Source organism: Denticeps clupeoides, chromosome 16, assembly GCF_900700375.1.
Source record: "Denticeps clupeoides chromosome 16, fDenClu1.1, whole genome shotgun sequence".
Lineage (NCBI taxonomy): Eukaryota > Metazoa > Chordata > Actinopteri > Clupeiformes > Denticipitidae > Denticeps > Denticeps clupeoides.
In genome coordinates, this window is record NC_041722.1 from 16,008,417 (window position 1) to 16,024,737 (window position 16,321).

At 45.8% G+C, this 16,321-nt stretch overlaps 1 protein-coding gene across 16 annotated transcripts in view; it reads left to right on the top strand.

Moving 5' to 3' along the window:
• LOC114765635 (pleckstrin homology domain-containing family A member 7-like) overlaps nt 1-16,321 on the top strand; it is a 98,049-nt gene that overhangs the window by 39,229 nt on the left and 42,499 nt on the right. For 13 of the 16 annotated variants that reach the window (XM_028955880.1, XM_028955883.1, XM_028955877.1 and 10 more), the window contains 2 exons: nt 7,302-7,385; nt 15,409-15,520. In XM_028955880.1, the coding sequence (XP_028811713.1) occupies nt 7,302-7,385; nt 15,409-15,520 (196 nt within the window). Of the gene's footprint in view, nt 1-578; nt 802-5,552; nt 5,594-7,301; nt 7,386-11,894; nt 12,114-15,408; nt 15,521-16,321 lie in introns of those variants that run through there. The other 3 variants (XM_028955886.1, XM_028955888.1, XM_028955889.1) reach the window with 3 other exon arrangements.

The window sequence follows — 16,321 nt, forward strand, 5'->3', positions numbered from 1 at the left end:
TGTGTGTGTGTGTATGTATATATATATATATATATATATATATGTGTATGTCACTCTTTTTTTGTCTCCATTAACAGAATACATTGCTGAATACATTTTCCACAGTGTATTCAGACCTCACTACTTTTTGCCCAACCCTGTGTATATGAATCAAACTTTTCCTTTTGGCTCAGCTGATCGTGTTTCTTATCTGAATAGAGAAATGCAAATATGTTTTTGCGTTCGTTTCCGCGTATTTCATTTTTTCAATCCCACCTTCATTTGCCTTCAACTCCAATTGTTCCTTCTGATGAAGCATCAGTGTCGGTATTTTTTCCTTCCTGCTGGGAAGTGTTGTAATCCGTGGGTGCGTGTCCGTTACAATTTAAACAGCCTTTTGCCACAACTGCACCTTGTCGGTGACCCTGCTGCTAACAGGGAGGAGACACATTCCACCCCCTTCGCCAACAGAGTGCAAAGAGTGAACGTGGACTCTGATTGGCCCGGGCCGGCTCCAAACCCAAGGGCTCCGCCAATCAGCAGCATCCGGGCTATTTAGCCCGGAACGGGACCTGCTTTCCGAGTCATTCTCACACGGACAGGATGCTTGCGCAACAATAGCGCGGCCAGAAAAATATGCTCGAGTAGCGGACGTCTGACAAATGGGCTGACCCGTGCGGGGTGACGAGGGAGCGGAGCTGCCGCCGCGCCGAGTCCTCGCAGAAGGAGAGGACAGGTGAAGAAGAGGGGATTATCTGGGACACCCGAAGCAGGATTCCCTGTCGGTGACTGGACTTGGGCAGACCTAGTTTGTTGGGAGAGGTAAGCGACTGGGTGAGATGAAAAGTTTGGGTCGGCCGTTCCTCCGGGGAGGGGGTGCCGGTTTCCGTCGCCAGGAGCATCTCTGAAACCTGAGGAGAGCGTTGTGGAGGAAACGGAACATGGACTATGTTGATACGTCTAGACGAGGAGAGATCTTTTGAGGGAAAGATGAGCCTCTGGGTATGTGGTTTTGAATTTTTAGCGGCCGATTCGGTTGATAGTCAGGTTTAGTGGTGGCACTTGATGAAGGATGAGCACGAGCCTGTTGTTTGCTGTGTGATTTGGTGCAGCCGAGTGTGTCCGAACCCAGTTCACTTCGAGGGAGGAACTCCACACAGCTGAGAAAATAGGCCGCAATGAAAAATGGCCCGATCGTGCCGCCGGCTTTTTCTCGGAGGAGTACTCCGGATCAACACGCAGCCGGAGTTTGATTCCGCTTCTTATCTGCACCATCACCAGATGCTCCTTTAGTGTTGCCGTGAAGCACGAATCAATGTTCAGAAGTGAACTGTGGTCTTTATATTACGTCCCACTGAGTAGCTGTAAGGGCCTTCTGGTCACATTCATGCAGTGAAGGCACATCGCAACCGCCAATCAGAATCCAAGTTTCATCTGGTGAGAAAAACGTTCTGAAGGGGAACATTATCCCATCAGTTTCACTTGGACTGGTTATTCCAGGCTTTCAGTCTCCAGTCAGAAAGTCAATTACACAAAGTACACAAAGTTTTAATTTGCCAGAAAGATGAATATGTTGTTCAAACTAATTATTTAAATTAGGTTTTGAGGGGGAGTGAGAGAAGAAAAAAACAATTCTTCTTATCATTATTATTACTATTACTACTACTACTACTACTACTACTACTAATAATAAAGTGATGTGAGTTTATATAAGGGCTCGGCGTGTGGAGTTTGCATGCTCTCCCTGTCACCCCAAGGCACGTACGCATCGCAGACTGGTGACTCTGCATTGGCTTTTGGTATGACTGAGTCATGACCCAGTTTAGAATTAAGTGGTTATGGATAGTGAGTGAGTTATAATAATAATAATAATAATAATAATAGTAATAATTGTCACCATTTTAATAATGAGGACAGTTGACTAGACTGTGACTCCGGTGGAACATTTGGGTTTATGGGGACAGCGGTATTCACCCTGTGCGATTCCTCCATCGCGACTCCTGCCACCTGAGACTGGGAGAGAGAGAGAGACGTTACGTAATGCAGGTTAAAGTTCGGCCGCGCTCGCCTTTGTTTGCCCTTCTTATCCTCGCCTGTTGAATTATGAGGAATGTGCCCACCGGTGATCACGTGGTCTCCACCGGCCGCACAAAGCGTCAGCTGGTGCGTGTGAGCCTCGCTGCGCGGCCGATCTGAAGACGCATAAGAACCCGACGAGTGTCACATGCTCCGGCAGGGGGGACATGCTGCAGGGGGGACATGCTGCTCCGTTCAAGAGTGCGATGATGCTCTTTAAATATTTGTGCGGAAGGTTTGCGATGCAGCTTCGGCGGGGGCTCGGCCGAAGGGCACCGCCGCGTGTTTCCGAGCCAGGGGGCCAAGTTTTAATTTGCGGTTTTCTCATTTACATTTACAGCATTTATCAGATGTCCTTATCCAGAGCACCTAACAATCAGTAGTTACAGGGACAGTCCCCCCCTGGAGAAATTTAGGGTTAAGTGTCTTGCTCAGGGACACAATGGAGGTGAGTGGGCTTTGAACCTGGGTCTTCTGGTTAATATGTGAGTGTGTTACCCACTAGGCCACTACCACCCTGATACGATATGTTAGTTGCATCGAGACCGAGCGCTCGGCAGTTATTTATTTTGTCGTCCTTGATAATGTCACGGCGTCGGACGCGGCTGGGGTCCCCTTTCCGGGGAAAATCCGGCACGACGAAACAAACAGCTCCACTGTTTGCCTGTCGCACGCTCGGTTAATGTGCAGAATTCCTTGACAAGTAGTTCGGAAGTAATCCGGCTCGGAAACAAAGCGGCCAAAGAATGCAGATTCCCAATTAACAGTAGAGGGCCAGTTTTTGAGTGAGTGTGTAACTGTGGAGCAAATTACACGCCCTGCATTCTGGATGGAGGCCCAGGCTTAGGACTGTGTATGTGTGTGTGTGTGTGTGTGTTTGTGTGTGTGTGTGGTGGAGGGAGGTGTGTGTTCTGGGTGGTAGTAGCCTAGTGGGGTGGTAGTAGCCTAGTGGGTAACACACTCGCCTATGAACCAGAAGACCCGGGTTCGAATCCCACTTACTACCATTGTGTCCCTGAGCAAGACACTTAACCCTAAATTGCTCCAGGGAGACTGTCCCTGTAACTACTGATTGTAAGTCGCTCTGGATAAGGGCGTCTGATAAATGCTGTAAATGTAAATGTAAATGTTCTGGGTTCATTTAAACACACATAGATACCGGATCATCTTTCCTTGTCTTATCTTTTGGAGTCTCCCCGGCATGTATGTGTGTTTTTGTTTCTACAATGCATAATGCCTAGAGGCTAAGGAAGCGGCCCCATAATCAGAAGGTTGCCGGTTCGAATGCCGATCCGCCGAGGTGCCACCCAGCAAGGCACCGTCCCAACACACTGCTCCCTGGGCGCCTATCATGGCCGCCCACTGCTCACCAAGGGTGATGGTTAAATACAGAGGACACATTTCACCGTGTCACCCTGCGCTGTGATGCAGTATTGCAGAATGACAATCATGTCACTTTCATATAATTAATATATTGAAATGTATAAATACACATATATGATTATTGTTTTTGTCACACAAGCTTTGCACACAAGAATTTCACTCAAATGCATTGTGTATTAGTGTCATGTGATGTGACAATAAAAGTGATTTGATTTTTGTATATACTTTGATGGTTGATCAAATGATGGTGAATGTGGTTCGGTGTGCGGTGTGCGGTGGGCAACGTGCACTCGAATTGAAGAAATGGTGGTAGTAGCTTAGTGTGTGTGTGTGTCTGTGAGTTTCTGTGATGCATGCATGTATTTATATCTTTGAAAAAAAGTCAATACGGCCACACAGTGGCGTGTCAGTGTCACGCCCTCACACCTCCAAGGACATAAGTTTGAATCCCAGCTCCGGCTTGGTGTGTTTGAATGGGCTCCTCCCACCAACCAAAGGCATCAAAAGACATGACATTGGCCATTGGTGTCAGTGAGTGGCGTGCCAATAGTCCCCTCCCTGCACCCAATGATCTGGAGTGAGTGACAAAAACATAATATTTAGTGAACTATTTTAATTCTCAGAAGAATTCTATCAAAAATGAGGAACATCATTGGAAAATTATACCAGATTTTTGACAGTATTGTGTCAATAAACATTAAGAAAAAGTCTAGCATGTCTGAATTTTTTTACTCTATTGCATTGACAGAAGCCTTGAAATCAATTATCTATACATTTTTGATGTCCGCTTTGTTTGAATGTGTGTGTGTGTGCTCACCTATGTAGGTCAAGCAGCGTTGAGGCCTGAATGATTTCCGATCGTTTGTGATATGCAGCAGAAACAGTGAACTTCAGAGAACTTCTGCTCTATAAAACTCTTGTCCTCCTTCTAGCGGCGGCATGCCTAAAAAGGAGGCTGTCATTTACCTGAAGATGCTTCGCTATTAACTTTCCTGTTGTACAAGTTTTCGTGCTGAAATTGCTTTTAACTACAGAGGCAGTGGAGGGTGGAGCTTTGGACATTTCGGTGTCCTGCTTTTGCCATTTATTTTTAGAGCCTCTCTTATGCAAAGCACCTCATAAGGAAACTGAGGTGTTTGAAGGAGCATTGATAAGGAGAAACATAACAGCACGAAAGCCAGATCATACAGTTTTTATCAGTTTTTTGTTCAAAATAGAAGTCAAATCATAATTTAGTTTTGATCTTAAAAGATAATAGAGTAATTGCTAGTGTTTCGCCTTATTATAAATTTTTTTATTTATTATATCTGACTATTTACCCTGGGTCTTTATAAGAGACATTAAGAAATGAGCGTGTTGCATGTAAATAGTTGAATGTTGCATGTTGAGATGGGTGTTATATGGGGGTTAAACACAGTTTAGTGTAGTTGGACGGTTAGGCGCCGTCTCTTTGTTCTCGCTAGTCAGTAAGTAAAAAATGGCCTTTTTGTACTGTTGACTTTGGCTACCAGCTTGCACAGAGCTCTGATTCCAGCTCTGATCACCGAGCGAAGGCTCGCCACGTTATTCAAATGTGCGCATCACACAGCTTTACTGTGTCAAGATTATGTCATTTACACATTTATTAACATCACGGTCAAAGTTGTCCCAACCCCAGACAACCACAACATAATTGCCAGATTTTAGAGTCCGTTTCAACTCCGCACCTCCTCACCATTTTTGCATCTTTCTCGCTAGTCGAAACTCATCACCTGAGCAATCGTTTACCGTGCAAGTGTAAGTGTAAAAACTTCATCTTCAGCTAATGCACCAGCTGGTGGAACGGCAGGCATTGCAGGACGAGTCCAAACGCGAGACGTCATAATTATGACTTTATTTTGGCAATTCTATACTAATACGCAGAATTAGAAAAAAGACCCAACCACCCCCAGCATTGCACCGTGAACCTGCTTTCCGGTTTGGCACATGCTCCATTGAACGGACCGTGCTACTCGCGGCCCCAGAAACCTGGCCCTGTCAGTAGGGTGCGAATTCTGCCCAGGGCCCCGTGGGCGGCCATGCAGTCCAGAGACAAATTGCTCTGTTTGCTGCATGATGGCCCCCAGGGTCGCGGCCACCGCGCACGCCGCCTTCGTTTCTCCAAATCTGCATGGCTGTACGTACTTTTGCACCTTTTCATCCATGTGATGACTGCATGCCGGATATTAGATGTCCCATATGAGATTGTTCGGACGGAAACGATGCCTGTCCTACATGGGTGAGCAGTGAGCACGTATAATTGCGGTTTTTATGTTAAGCGTGCACTTTCGGCCGACCGCGTGTTAAAATGGGTTAGCGGCGCGTGAAGGTTTAAGGGGATATTTTTATAATTCGCTGAAAGATGAGATACAGGTGCTCATTCATCTGCTCTGCGTAACACACTGTACGTGCGAGTCCCTTCAGTTTCTGCTCGTCTAATTGCACCATTGATGAGCCATTAAAACTTGCCAGCGAGGCACTGACAACGGGCAGCATGGGAGATTTTAATGATCCCCATCTCATGCAATGACCAGATTGGCCCAGAATTTCCCATGGGCTGTTGAATTTGACGGTACAGTGTGAGAACAGTCCGCCGTTCGCTCTGTTGATTTACATCTCAAGGTTATGAGAAGCACTAGGGTAGGGCTATTATATAGTGGACAGTTTACTTTGGTACATTTCAAATATGAAGCTGTTCTGAAAGGAAAGCAGCCCTCTTGTATCATGGGTAATGCCAAAAGAATATATGTAAGGTATAGTTCATTCTGAACTCATTTGTTCCTGAGCAACATACAGCAGCAGCTGTTAAGAATGAAAATATTCAAAGAGAGGCATGAGAGGGCATCTATTGTATGCCCCCCCTCCCCCCCATAGTGCAATCATAAAAGAAAAATCTATATGTTTGTACACACTAAACGAAACTATACTAACTAAAACTAAAGCTTAAATGCTGTACAGGTTTCTCTTTAGGAGAAAAGAAGAACTTTTCTGTACAGTGAACAGGACATAACTGGACAACATCATGTAGGAAGTGGATATGTTGGATATTTCAAACAGGGCACACAAGACAAGACAAACATGTGCAAAATGTGAAGGAATGTGCAAAATGAGTTGAGATGTGTAAAAACCAGGTGCATAAGGCTGGAAGTCTATTGTTGTTGAGTTTATCATGTATTAAGTTTTGGTATAAAAAGATTGCTTCAAACTGTTAATTATTTAGGAAGTTGAACAGCATTATTTCAGTGCACTGCGGGGTCATAGTTTGAATTGTAGTGAATAGCCACCAACGAGAGGGACCCACGCTGCCTTTAGAACTGTGGTGGCGCTCCGTTTAAAAAATGATCCATTGTCGTGGCATTAATCACCTGGAGAGCCAGTCTTGACTGGCGGCACGGTTATTCTGTTGTAGTGACATGGGACACGGCCGACAAAAAGCATACCTGGGATGATGAACAATGCCGCGCGATGCCATATTTCATCTTTTTTTTCACCACGAACACACCTCCCGCCCCTCTCTTATTATAGCCGTTGACAGTCCGCTGCTTTAAAACCCTAGTTAAAGCGACGAATGACCCCATGTAATTGAAATCGATAGACTTCCAGGCCTGGCTTGGGATTGTGCTGAGCTTCACACTTTGCCCGGCGTCTCTGGACCCGCTTCAGCCCAATCACACATTCTGCACCCGTCCGGGAAAGTCGGCGGAACTCTCGAAACTTTGTGTGTCCCTGTAGAATGTAGGAAACGTGAGGCTCCAGCTCCGCGTTATTAAAACAGGTAGGATTGATGACCGTGGCGCTAACTCCCTTCTCCTTTGTCTTCTTTTTCTTCCCCTCAACACGATCAGCCACAACCAGAGGACAACGGCATTCCGGCACCCGGTGACTGGGCAGATATCTTCGGAAAACTCAGACTTCTTCCTGCAGGAGCAGTGAGTAGACTCCACCTCTAGGCCACTACGGCTGCAGAATGTTGGAAAGTTCAAGCTGAAGGACAAGAGTGTCGAAACACAACGCTAAAGGAACAGAACAGGCCTGCCTGTAATGAACGTTGATTTATTCACGACTTTCTTGGAAAAGTTCATGCCACGTCCCTTGCGCAGGTGGAGAAATTCGCCTCTTCGGTTGGAGAATTTGGAGAATCCTGTCTGACCAGTTTTTAGCAAGTTATTGCTGTAATTGAATTTATGGTAATGAGCCCGCCGTTAATCACATAAGCGGTTGGCTGTGGACGCAGCCGGAGCTGTAAATCTGCCCCGATGGAGTAAAATAATGATAACGTGGCAGTCACTACTGCCTCTTAGTAGGTAATAAGGACGTCCCTGTCCCTTAGTTGATGGCTCCATATGTAAAGCTGATTGAAGTATGTCCCTCTTTGGTCCTGTGGTGTGACACACTTCCCTGGGACAGTATCAGATAAACTGAGAGGAGATCAGGGTTGGACTCAGGTAACTTGGTGCATGAGAGGTTCCTTCACAGCTGAGAAGGCCTGTGTTCTTCACGCCACGTTGATTGTAGCGCACATTGCTCCTCTGCATGATGGATTGTCGTGCTCTGTGATGGAGATGTGTGTATGACAGGACTGCCGCTCTTGTTTTGGAGGACCGGCTTTGGTCTCTGCTGAATCCCAATTGAGAGTTCGTGCCCCCACCCATCATTGTAATGTTAAGTCTGTGTCATGGGACGTGTCCAAATTGGGAATTGGGCTGGCGGAACAGGTCGGGTTCTTCAGCGTGAAAATGTACGGCAGAAAAGGGTAAATCAAGGAGAAGAATCAGGGACGAAAAAACAAGGAAAAACGCTGACAGCAACAAACCCCAGAGTCACAATGATGAGTTTGTGACGACCAAGATGGCGGCCTGATGATTACCTTTGCCCTTTGCCCTTCTGGTTAGCCATTCCTTGGTTGACTGTGCGCCCCCTGGTGGCATGGTGGTGGTGCCGGAGTCATGACAGTCTGGGATTCTGGCATTAATGGGGGAGAGATTATTCTGAGCTCGGACTTACGTTCCCTGCTGTGATCCAGCTTGTGCTATTACTCGCTAATTCCAGGCAGGTTCTCCGTGGTCTTGCTGTGCTCACAAATGTCTTGCTGCTGCCGCCCTGTTGTCGGAAGAAGGCCGGGTGCGAGGACTCATTACGACCGAAACGTCTGAAAAAGAAGAATGAAAAAGACGGCAACTTTCGTCCTTGCAATCAGACGGTGTGTGACGTGGAACCCTTGATGATCAAAACAAAGCGATGCGGAGATGACAGAGATTGCCTATTAGCATTTCCAGTGCCCATCAAGACCCCTTTTCACCATCGCTTGGGTGGCCAGTGCTGGCAGGTCCTGATTGATCTGGCTCATTAGAGGCTCTGTGTGTGATGGTCCATGCCAGAGGAGGCTAAACCTATGCACTGAGAAGCGAATGCCTACTTCCACCAGTTCAGCCATGCAGTCAGGCTAAATAGCTGTTATAGCATAAAGTACAACAAGGACCTTAATGTATCATTTTAATTTAATCGCATAAGACACTTGTCAATCATCTTGTTTGACATGAGTTTATTTAGCATATGCTCCATTTAATTAAGATTTTACCTTTGTAGTGTGTTATTAACCAATATTAACCGTAGTAGTTATGACACATAGTCAGGTCCATAATGTTTTTTGCCGCTATACACCACCACAGTTGATTTGAAATGAAACTGCAGAAATTCATCTTTAATTTGAGAGAATTTACATTTAAATCAGGTGTATGGTGTAGGAATTACAGTTACAGTTTGTATATGTGAATCGTACTTTTTAAGGGACCAGAAGTAATGGGACGATTGACTGCTCATTGCTTTTGGCTGCTGAGATGTTCCATGACCAGGTGTGTGTCTAATCTAAAAGATTAGAATAGACCTGACTGTATATAGATTTTTTTGTTTAAAGTAATTTACATGCATTTCATGTCTAGGTTCACTTGCACTTGCAGCACACCTACTCATTTATTGTAGAACAAAAGTAAAGACTCAAAACTATGAACCCTGCATGTTAAGTTATTAAGAATATTTTTTGCTGTGATTAAAGCATTTCACACTCTTGGCCCTGGAAGTAGTCTCCATAGAGAAGGCTATGAAAGAAAGTGAACTGATTGCCATTGTGAAACACTGCAGCACAGCACACGGTGCACAAAATGAAATGTGTCCTCTGCTTTTAACCATCACCCTTGGTGAGCAGTCGGAAGCCATGACAGGCGCCTGGAGACAGTGTGTGGGGACAGTGCTTTGCTCAGTGGCACCACAGTGGTACCTTGGCGGGTCAGGATTTGAAACGGCACGCCTTCCTTGTGGGTCCCTCTAGGCCACCACTGCCCCACTGTGTTAAAACGTTTGACCTGTATTCTGTTAGTATACAATCCCATATTTACACAATGTGACATCCGTTCTATTCGTTATTTCTGTACTTGCTTAATGCGTTATCTACCGGCCTGTATCATTGTAGATTAAGCCTCAACATACCCTCGTCTGGGCTCGGCAACAAGAGGACCTACTTCATCAGCGTCACCTCTTAAAGCCTGGAAAGGACTGTGGGTTGATTGAATGGTGGAACAGGCTGCTCTTATCAGGTTTTTGCCATATTGTGAGGCTATTTTTAAATCCAGTCCTGTCTGGCTCGTTGAACTGAAATGTCCCATCCGAATCTCCTCATCGCCACCCACCCACTAGTTTTGAAACTCCCAACAGCTGAGACAGCCGGAATTGTGATCTCAGGGAGGAGCACGCCATCTATGCATTGATGCTCTGACCAGTGGATCAGTTACTCTCTCACTAATTGTTGCCATGACAGGCGGAGCACTGACACCACGGAGACAGACGGAGAGGAGGGTTCCGTCAGGTGTTCCGTCCTGGGACCAGAGCTCAGCACAAAATAAAACCAGCATAGACCAGCAACACTAGCTTGACACTAAATAACCCTGCTGGAGAACGTTTGGTTAGTGTTGCACGTGCCTGGCCTGTTTGACTGCAGTTTGAAAATTCGGTTTTGTTACTCTTGGCCTCTCATAAATGGATTAGGTCATTATGCTTCATTAAGCATTACAAATGACTAATTTGATGGTATATTAATAACGCATGCATCGGTTGCCTAATCATGCACGTGACTGGCAAGGTCAGTATCCAGTATGCACAGTGTTGGTGCTCTATGCTATTTTCCTTGGTGGTGACCTATTCAACAAGTGAAGTGAAGTGATTGTCACATGTGATACACAGCAGCACAGCACACGGTGCACACAGTGAAATTTGTCCTCTGCATTTATCCCATCACCCTGAGTGAGCAGTCGGCAGCCATGACAGGCGCCCGGGGAGCAGTGTGTGGAGACGGTGCTTTTTGCTCAGTGGCACCTCAGTGGCACCTTGTTGGATCGGGATTAGAACCGGCAACCTACGGGGCTGCATCCTTAACCGCTAGGCCACCACTGCCCCCAACTGTCACTGCCACAGCCAACAGCATATATAGTCTTCTATAAATATGATTTTTTTTTTATTGATTGTTTTCCACACCCTCAACTGTAATGACAGCTCTGCTGCATTAAGGATACAACAGTGATTAATTATACTACATTAAGAAGGAAAAAAAATGTAATTTCTATTCAGTGAAATTATCTTGTGATCATTTTTTTATAATATGCATGTTTTAAGTATTTCATCTTAATATATTTTTACATATAATATATTATAGTGGGAGGTGGGAGGATTACAAAATCTTTTTTGATGGCGCGAGATACTGTGAATAACCTCAAGAAAAAAAACAGCTGACACCCCTGACCCCTGGTCGCAGTGGATTTCTAGCCACTGTTGCTTACGGTTGATGCCCATGATGCTGATGATGACAATAATTAGACGGAATTGTTTTATTGAGTTCGAGGCGCTGGAGCAGTGACTTTGTGATAAGCCTGCCTTTCTTGTCGCAGGTTCAATCACGCGCTGCCACGCCAAAGAACTGCTGTGTAGGAGCGAGAGGGAAATGAATCTCCCAGGAGATCCTTTTATGTGGGTGTGAGGAGGTGAAATATCCGCTCTCTTGTTTGCTTGAAGCGCCGCGCCGCCACTGTAAACTGTTGAGGCGGAAGGGGAACGGAGGGTCACGCGACTCTCCGCCCGCGTGGACAAATAATGGCTTTGCCGTCTAACCGCGCTCGCACGCCTCAATATTTACCTCTTGCTGCGGATGTGTGCCCACAGGAGCCCTCTGTCACGGCGCGAGTTGCGCGTTAGGTGCCAGCGATGGAGGATGTGGCGGTGGCCTGGTTGGCCTGCGGCCTGGAACGCTCACAACTCTCCTCCCCAGAGGTGAAACGCGGCCCCGTCGCGCCACTGGAAGTTTTTCCGAGGGTGTGTGTGTGTGCGCGACCCTCGTACCATTAATAATATTCATCATTTTTAAAAGTTGGGCGGAGGCGGAAAACAGGTCTGCGTCCGGAGGTCAGGTTTTGTTCCACTGTGGAGAGTTTCCTGCTGAGCCCCCGCTCAGACCTCTACCGGGAGCCAGGAACTCCGTGCGCTTCACAGGAAAAACACACTGAAAAGCAGGACTTTAATGTCCAGGCTGAACAATGGGGGCTGAATCGCTCGCGCCCGGCCACGTTCCTACTAGCAAGGCAGCGTGAAGAACTCTGGGAGAAAAGAGCCGAGCGGTAAGTTTCAGCCCTTATTCCCTCTGGTGTCGGTTCTGGGCTCTTGTCTTCTGATGGCACGCAGCGGCGGGTGTCACCGTTTACGCCTGTCTGGTCGTTTCCCGCATGAAGACCCTCCACCCTCACGAGACGCTGCGGCGTCACCAGCAGCGCGACGATGCGTCCTACATGACACTTCAGGGGTATTTGTAACGTTCTGCATACCTGAGGACCCGATGTAGGGTTCTAAGCCGGCCCAGGTGTGTTTTCCACAATCATGCAATAGCCCAACGTGTGCCGAGTGACAATCCTGACACGGATTAGCTGGAAGGGTGCGGTGGAAGGGTACTTTAGAAGACCTGCGTCCAGGTTCCCACGCATATTTAACGGGCTTCGCCGCGGTTCAGAGGGACGTCTGGACGAACCCGCCGCATTTCAGGAATGTCACTGCCGCGCGCCGACGGCCTTGTCACCAAGAGGGCTTCCATTACAGCCGCAAATATCTCTCACGCTCGCACACCCGTTTTAGAGACTGCTGCTGGCTCATATTTGGCTCAAGAAGTGTCCGCTGCGCTGCAGACTAACCTTATTATGACAAATACTGACAACACGTCCCCTTTTCAGGTATTTAAAGCTTTAAAAGTATTTAAAGTTTATTCTTTACGACTGCAGATCTCAGGCTGTTGCGGTTTCAATCAAACATTGATTTAATACCGCAGTGGGATTTGACGTGCATGTACCTGTCGGCACACAAGGTCATGTTCTCTCTGCATGCTTTACGGTTTCAAGATGTGCACGTCGTTGAAAAAGATAACAGCCCCCCAAGTTATTATTGCTGTGGCTGGCCTGTATAGTTCATCCTGCGTCTGATTTATGACGCTTATGTTATGATGTCACAGCGTAGCACCCGCCACGGTTTCCTCCGTTTCACCGCGAACCCACAATCAGGGAACTGCACCTCCGTTTTTATTTCATTATTTCAAAATGTACTACCTGTATTCATAAAAAGGTTCAAGGTGGGAAGACACCACAAACTTTTTCACGTTAATTAGTTGTGTGGCGATTCAGTGTCAATAATCGCGAAAAAAGGGTTATTTCACTGGCAACTGGACTTGGCAACCTTGACCACGTTTCGCCCTTACATTCCAGAGGGTAACCGTGACCTGGACGACAGAGAACCTTCACATATCAAATTTAAATTCAAATTTTATTTGTCACATGCATAGTCATACACGGTATGATATGCAGTGAAATGCTTTTTGCAACTGCTACAGACCACAGTATTGCAAATGTTGCAAGTATACAATGAAAACCAATATGCAAATATTGCAAACATAACCAAATATTACACTTTTACGTCTTTAACATAAAATATGTGTAACTGGTTGGGTGAAGGTGTGCAAATGAGTCAAAGACAATGTTTTAAAAAAAAGAGCAGTACAGTAAAAAGCGCAAAGATTATGTGCAAAGTGATAAAAGATGTGCAAAAGAATCGTGAAACTTGTGACACGTGATGAGAACTGCGCGAGTTGCGTGACGTGCAGGCCCGAGCGGCCCGTGTCTGGACCACGTCAAGTCCCAGGAAGCCCGGATGCGCCGCTATGGGCCACGTGACATGTCATAAGCGACATTTGGCAGGTGGCTTCTTTCTTCCAGCACCTGCTCCATGTCAGTTTCCACCTCCTCACGCAAGGTCATCTCATAAATATGGGTGCAGCTTTAGAGATGTAGGTTTGGGAGCTGATTTGTACGTGCTTTTTCTGGGTCACTGAAGGGGCCGAGGAGTGCGGGGCTGATCCGAGCTGCCTTGGCATCGGAGTCCCAGCGGTTTCTTGGCATTTAGTCAAACATCCAGGTATTCATTTATTATTGAAGGAGTATTGAACATGGCACCCTGAGCTGTTTCCGCAGCTTGTCGAGGACGTGGTACCAGCTTTTCCGTAAAACTTTTTCTAACTTTCTAACGAAATGATTTATAGGAGCAAGCGACATTTCCGTCCTGCGGTGGCCTTGGGATTCTTCCTCCGCCTCGCGGTGAATGCAGTCCTTAGCTGGTCTCGCTTGACCCAGGGATCTCCAAACATGTAAATGTGGCACGACAGTTACAGTCCAAAGAGGAACTTGCTCAGGTTGGGTGGCTGGGCTGAGGGCAGAATGTTTGGCATGTCAGAAATGCGCGCGGTTCGTGACACTCGCCCATGTTGCTTTGCAGCGCTTAGCAGGCGGGACTAACGTGGTGTTTACTCACCTCGGCCATTAACATTCCACATTTTTCCCCGCAGCCACTTCATAGGAACTATTTTGGAAAAAGCCCGCAGGTCAAATGTTTGCAAAGACCAGCATGCCAGAATCATAATATACATTCATTTATATTTATGGGTACATTTCATTATAATCCCACGTTTATTTAGTTGTTCATGTAAGTAAAGTAAACTGTGTCTGTGCATATTTACGTGGTGCGGGGTTTTTAGTATTGGATTTGACTTGCTACGCATGAATTGTAAAGATAAACTTTTTTTCCCATTTTTAATGGCTACATATACGCTGTTATTAGTGAATAGGGAGAGTGAAGTTGCTCCAGGGGGACTGTCCCTGCAACTACTGATTGTAAGTCACTCTGGATAAGAGCGTCTGATAAATGCTGTAAATTTAAATGTAAATGTAAATGTAAATGAAGTGATTGTCATTGAGAAACACTGCAGCAGTGAGCAGTGGGCAGCCGTGAACGGTGCGAGCAGTGTGTGGGGACGCTACCTTGATCAAGGGGACCTCAGTGGCCCCTGCTTGGTTTGGGATTTGAACCGTCAACCTTCTGATTAGGGTCCTACAGTTGACACCCCACACACTTTGACCCTTTCTGCACACAAGGAAAAACTCCACTAAAAACTACAAATTAAAAGGGAGAAACTGGTATTTTTGGTATTGTACCTCTTGATGGTTTCACACGCTATGGACCAAGGCTTTTTAAAGTCACCATGTTAAAGTATTCCCAGACTTACTTTACTTGCTGTGTGGAGGAAGGAAAGCATTTCCATTCCAAAGCTTCTGCAAGGTGTCGGATCTTTTCATAAAAACGTATTTGCCTTTTTATAGATTCAGGAAAAGTATTAATTTCTCTGTCATATTTAATACTGAGACGTTCCAGAGTTTTAAAAAATTTTTCCTCTGTGCGTCACGGCGTGGATGTGAATTGCACCATTTCCTGGGGACTTTGATAAAAATACCTTTTATCATCATTTTAAACACTCTGCGATGCCTGCGTAATGTAAAGTGGAGTGTTCTCGCCAGTCACAGATTTCTTTCTTAACCTTTGTAGGATAAACTCACGCATGTCCAAGCCGCCGCCTGAACACTGGTCACCCGGTATGGTCAGCAAGCCTTCCACCGGCATGACGTCATCCACAGTGGACGTCACCTCAGGTTCGAAGGTGAGAGTTCAGCCCTCTGCTGCTTTGCGTCTCGATTTTTTGGGGGACTGATTCCAAATGTTGCTTAGCAACTAGTTTGCTTTGTCATTGAACTTCAAAGAGTAAAGAGCCCTTACCAATCAATAACCAGTTATTCTGCCAGTTAAAGTGTTGCCAGGTTGAGTTGCTTTTTTGACCAGTACAAAATACTTTTATCTGTATCAAAACTGCCATTAATACTTACTGTTCTATCTACCAGTATTGTTCAATACCCAGTCTTACTGTTCAAAAAATACATGAATTAATAGCTAATAATAGCTAATAATTCTGAACTACTCAGATTGGCAAGAAATCATGTAATTTGGCAACATTAACTGTAACTTTACCTTTAACTTTAACTTTGGACGACTTTAACAGCAGTCATTTCTTTAGGCACCAATGTCCTCTTTTCTGCTCAGGAAGCATGGGAACTAATATGAAAATATATTAAAGAACTGAACATTACTGTTTCATATAGATACCTGCAATTCTCCTACTAAATCTGAACGTACAGGATTGTAATACTCTGTAAAGTCAATATGGTTCAAGATATTGCGTTTAATCGTCTGCCACCCTGCATGTCCTGATTAATGGCCGCAGACTGTAATGGGTTAGTGATTTCATTTTCCCACTTGGTTCCTGCGTCCGAAAACTCAATAATGCTGCTGCAGTTTCACCAACCACAGTCCATATTCACTGCCTTGCTGCGGCGACTGCTCCGGATCACGGCATTAAGATCCATCCGATTAAATCTAAGATGTACCTGTCCGAAACGATCATGTT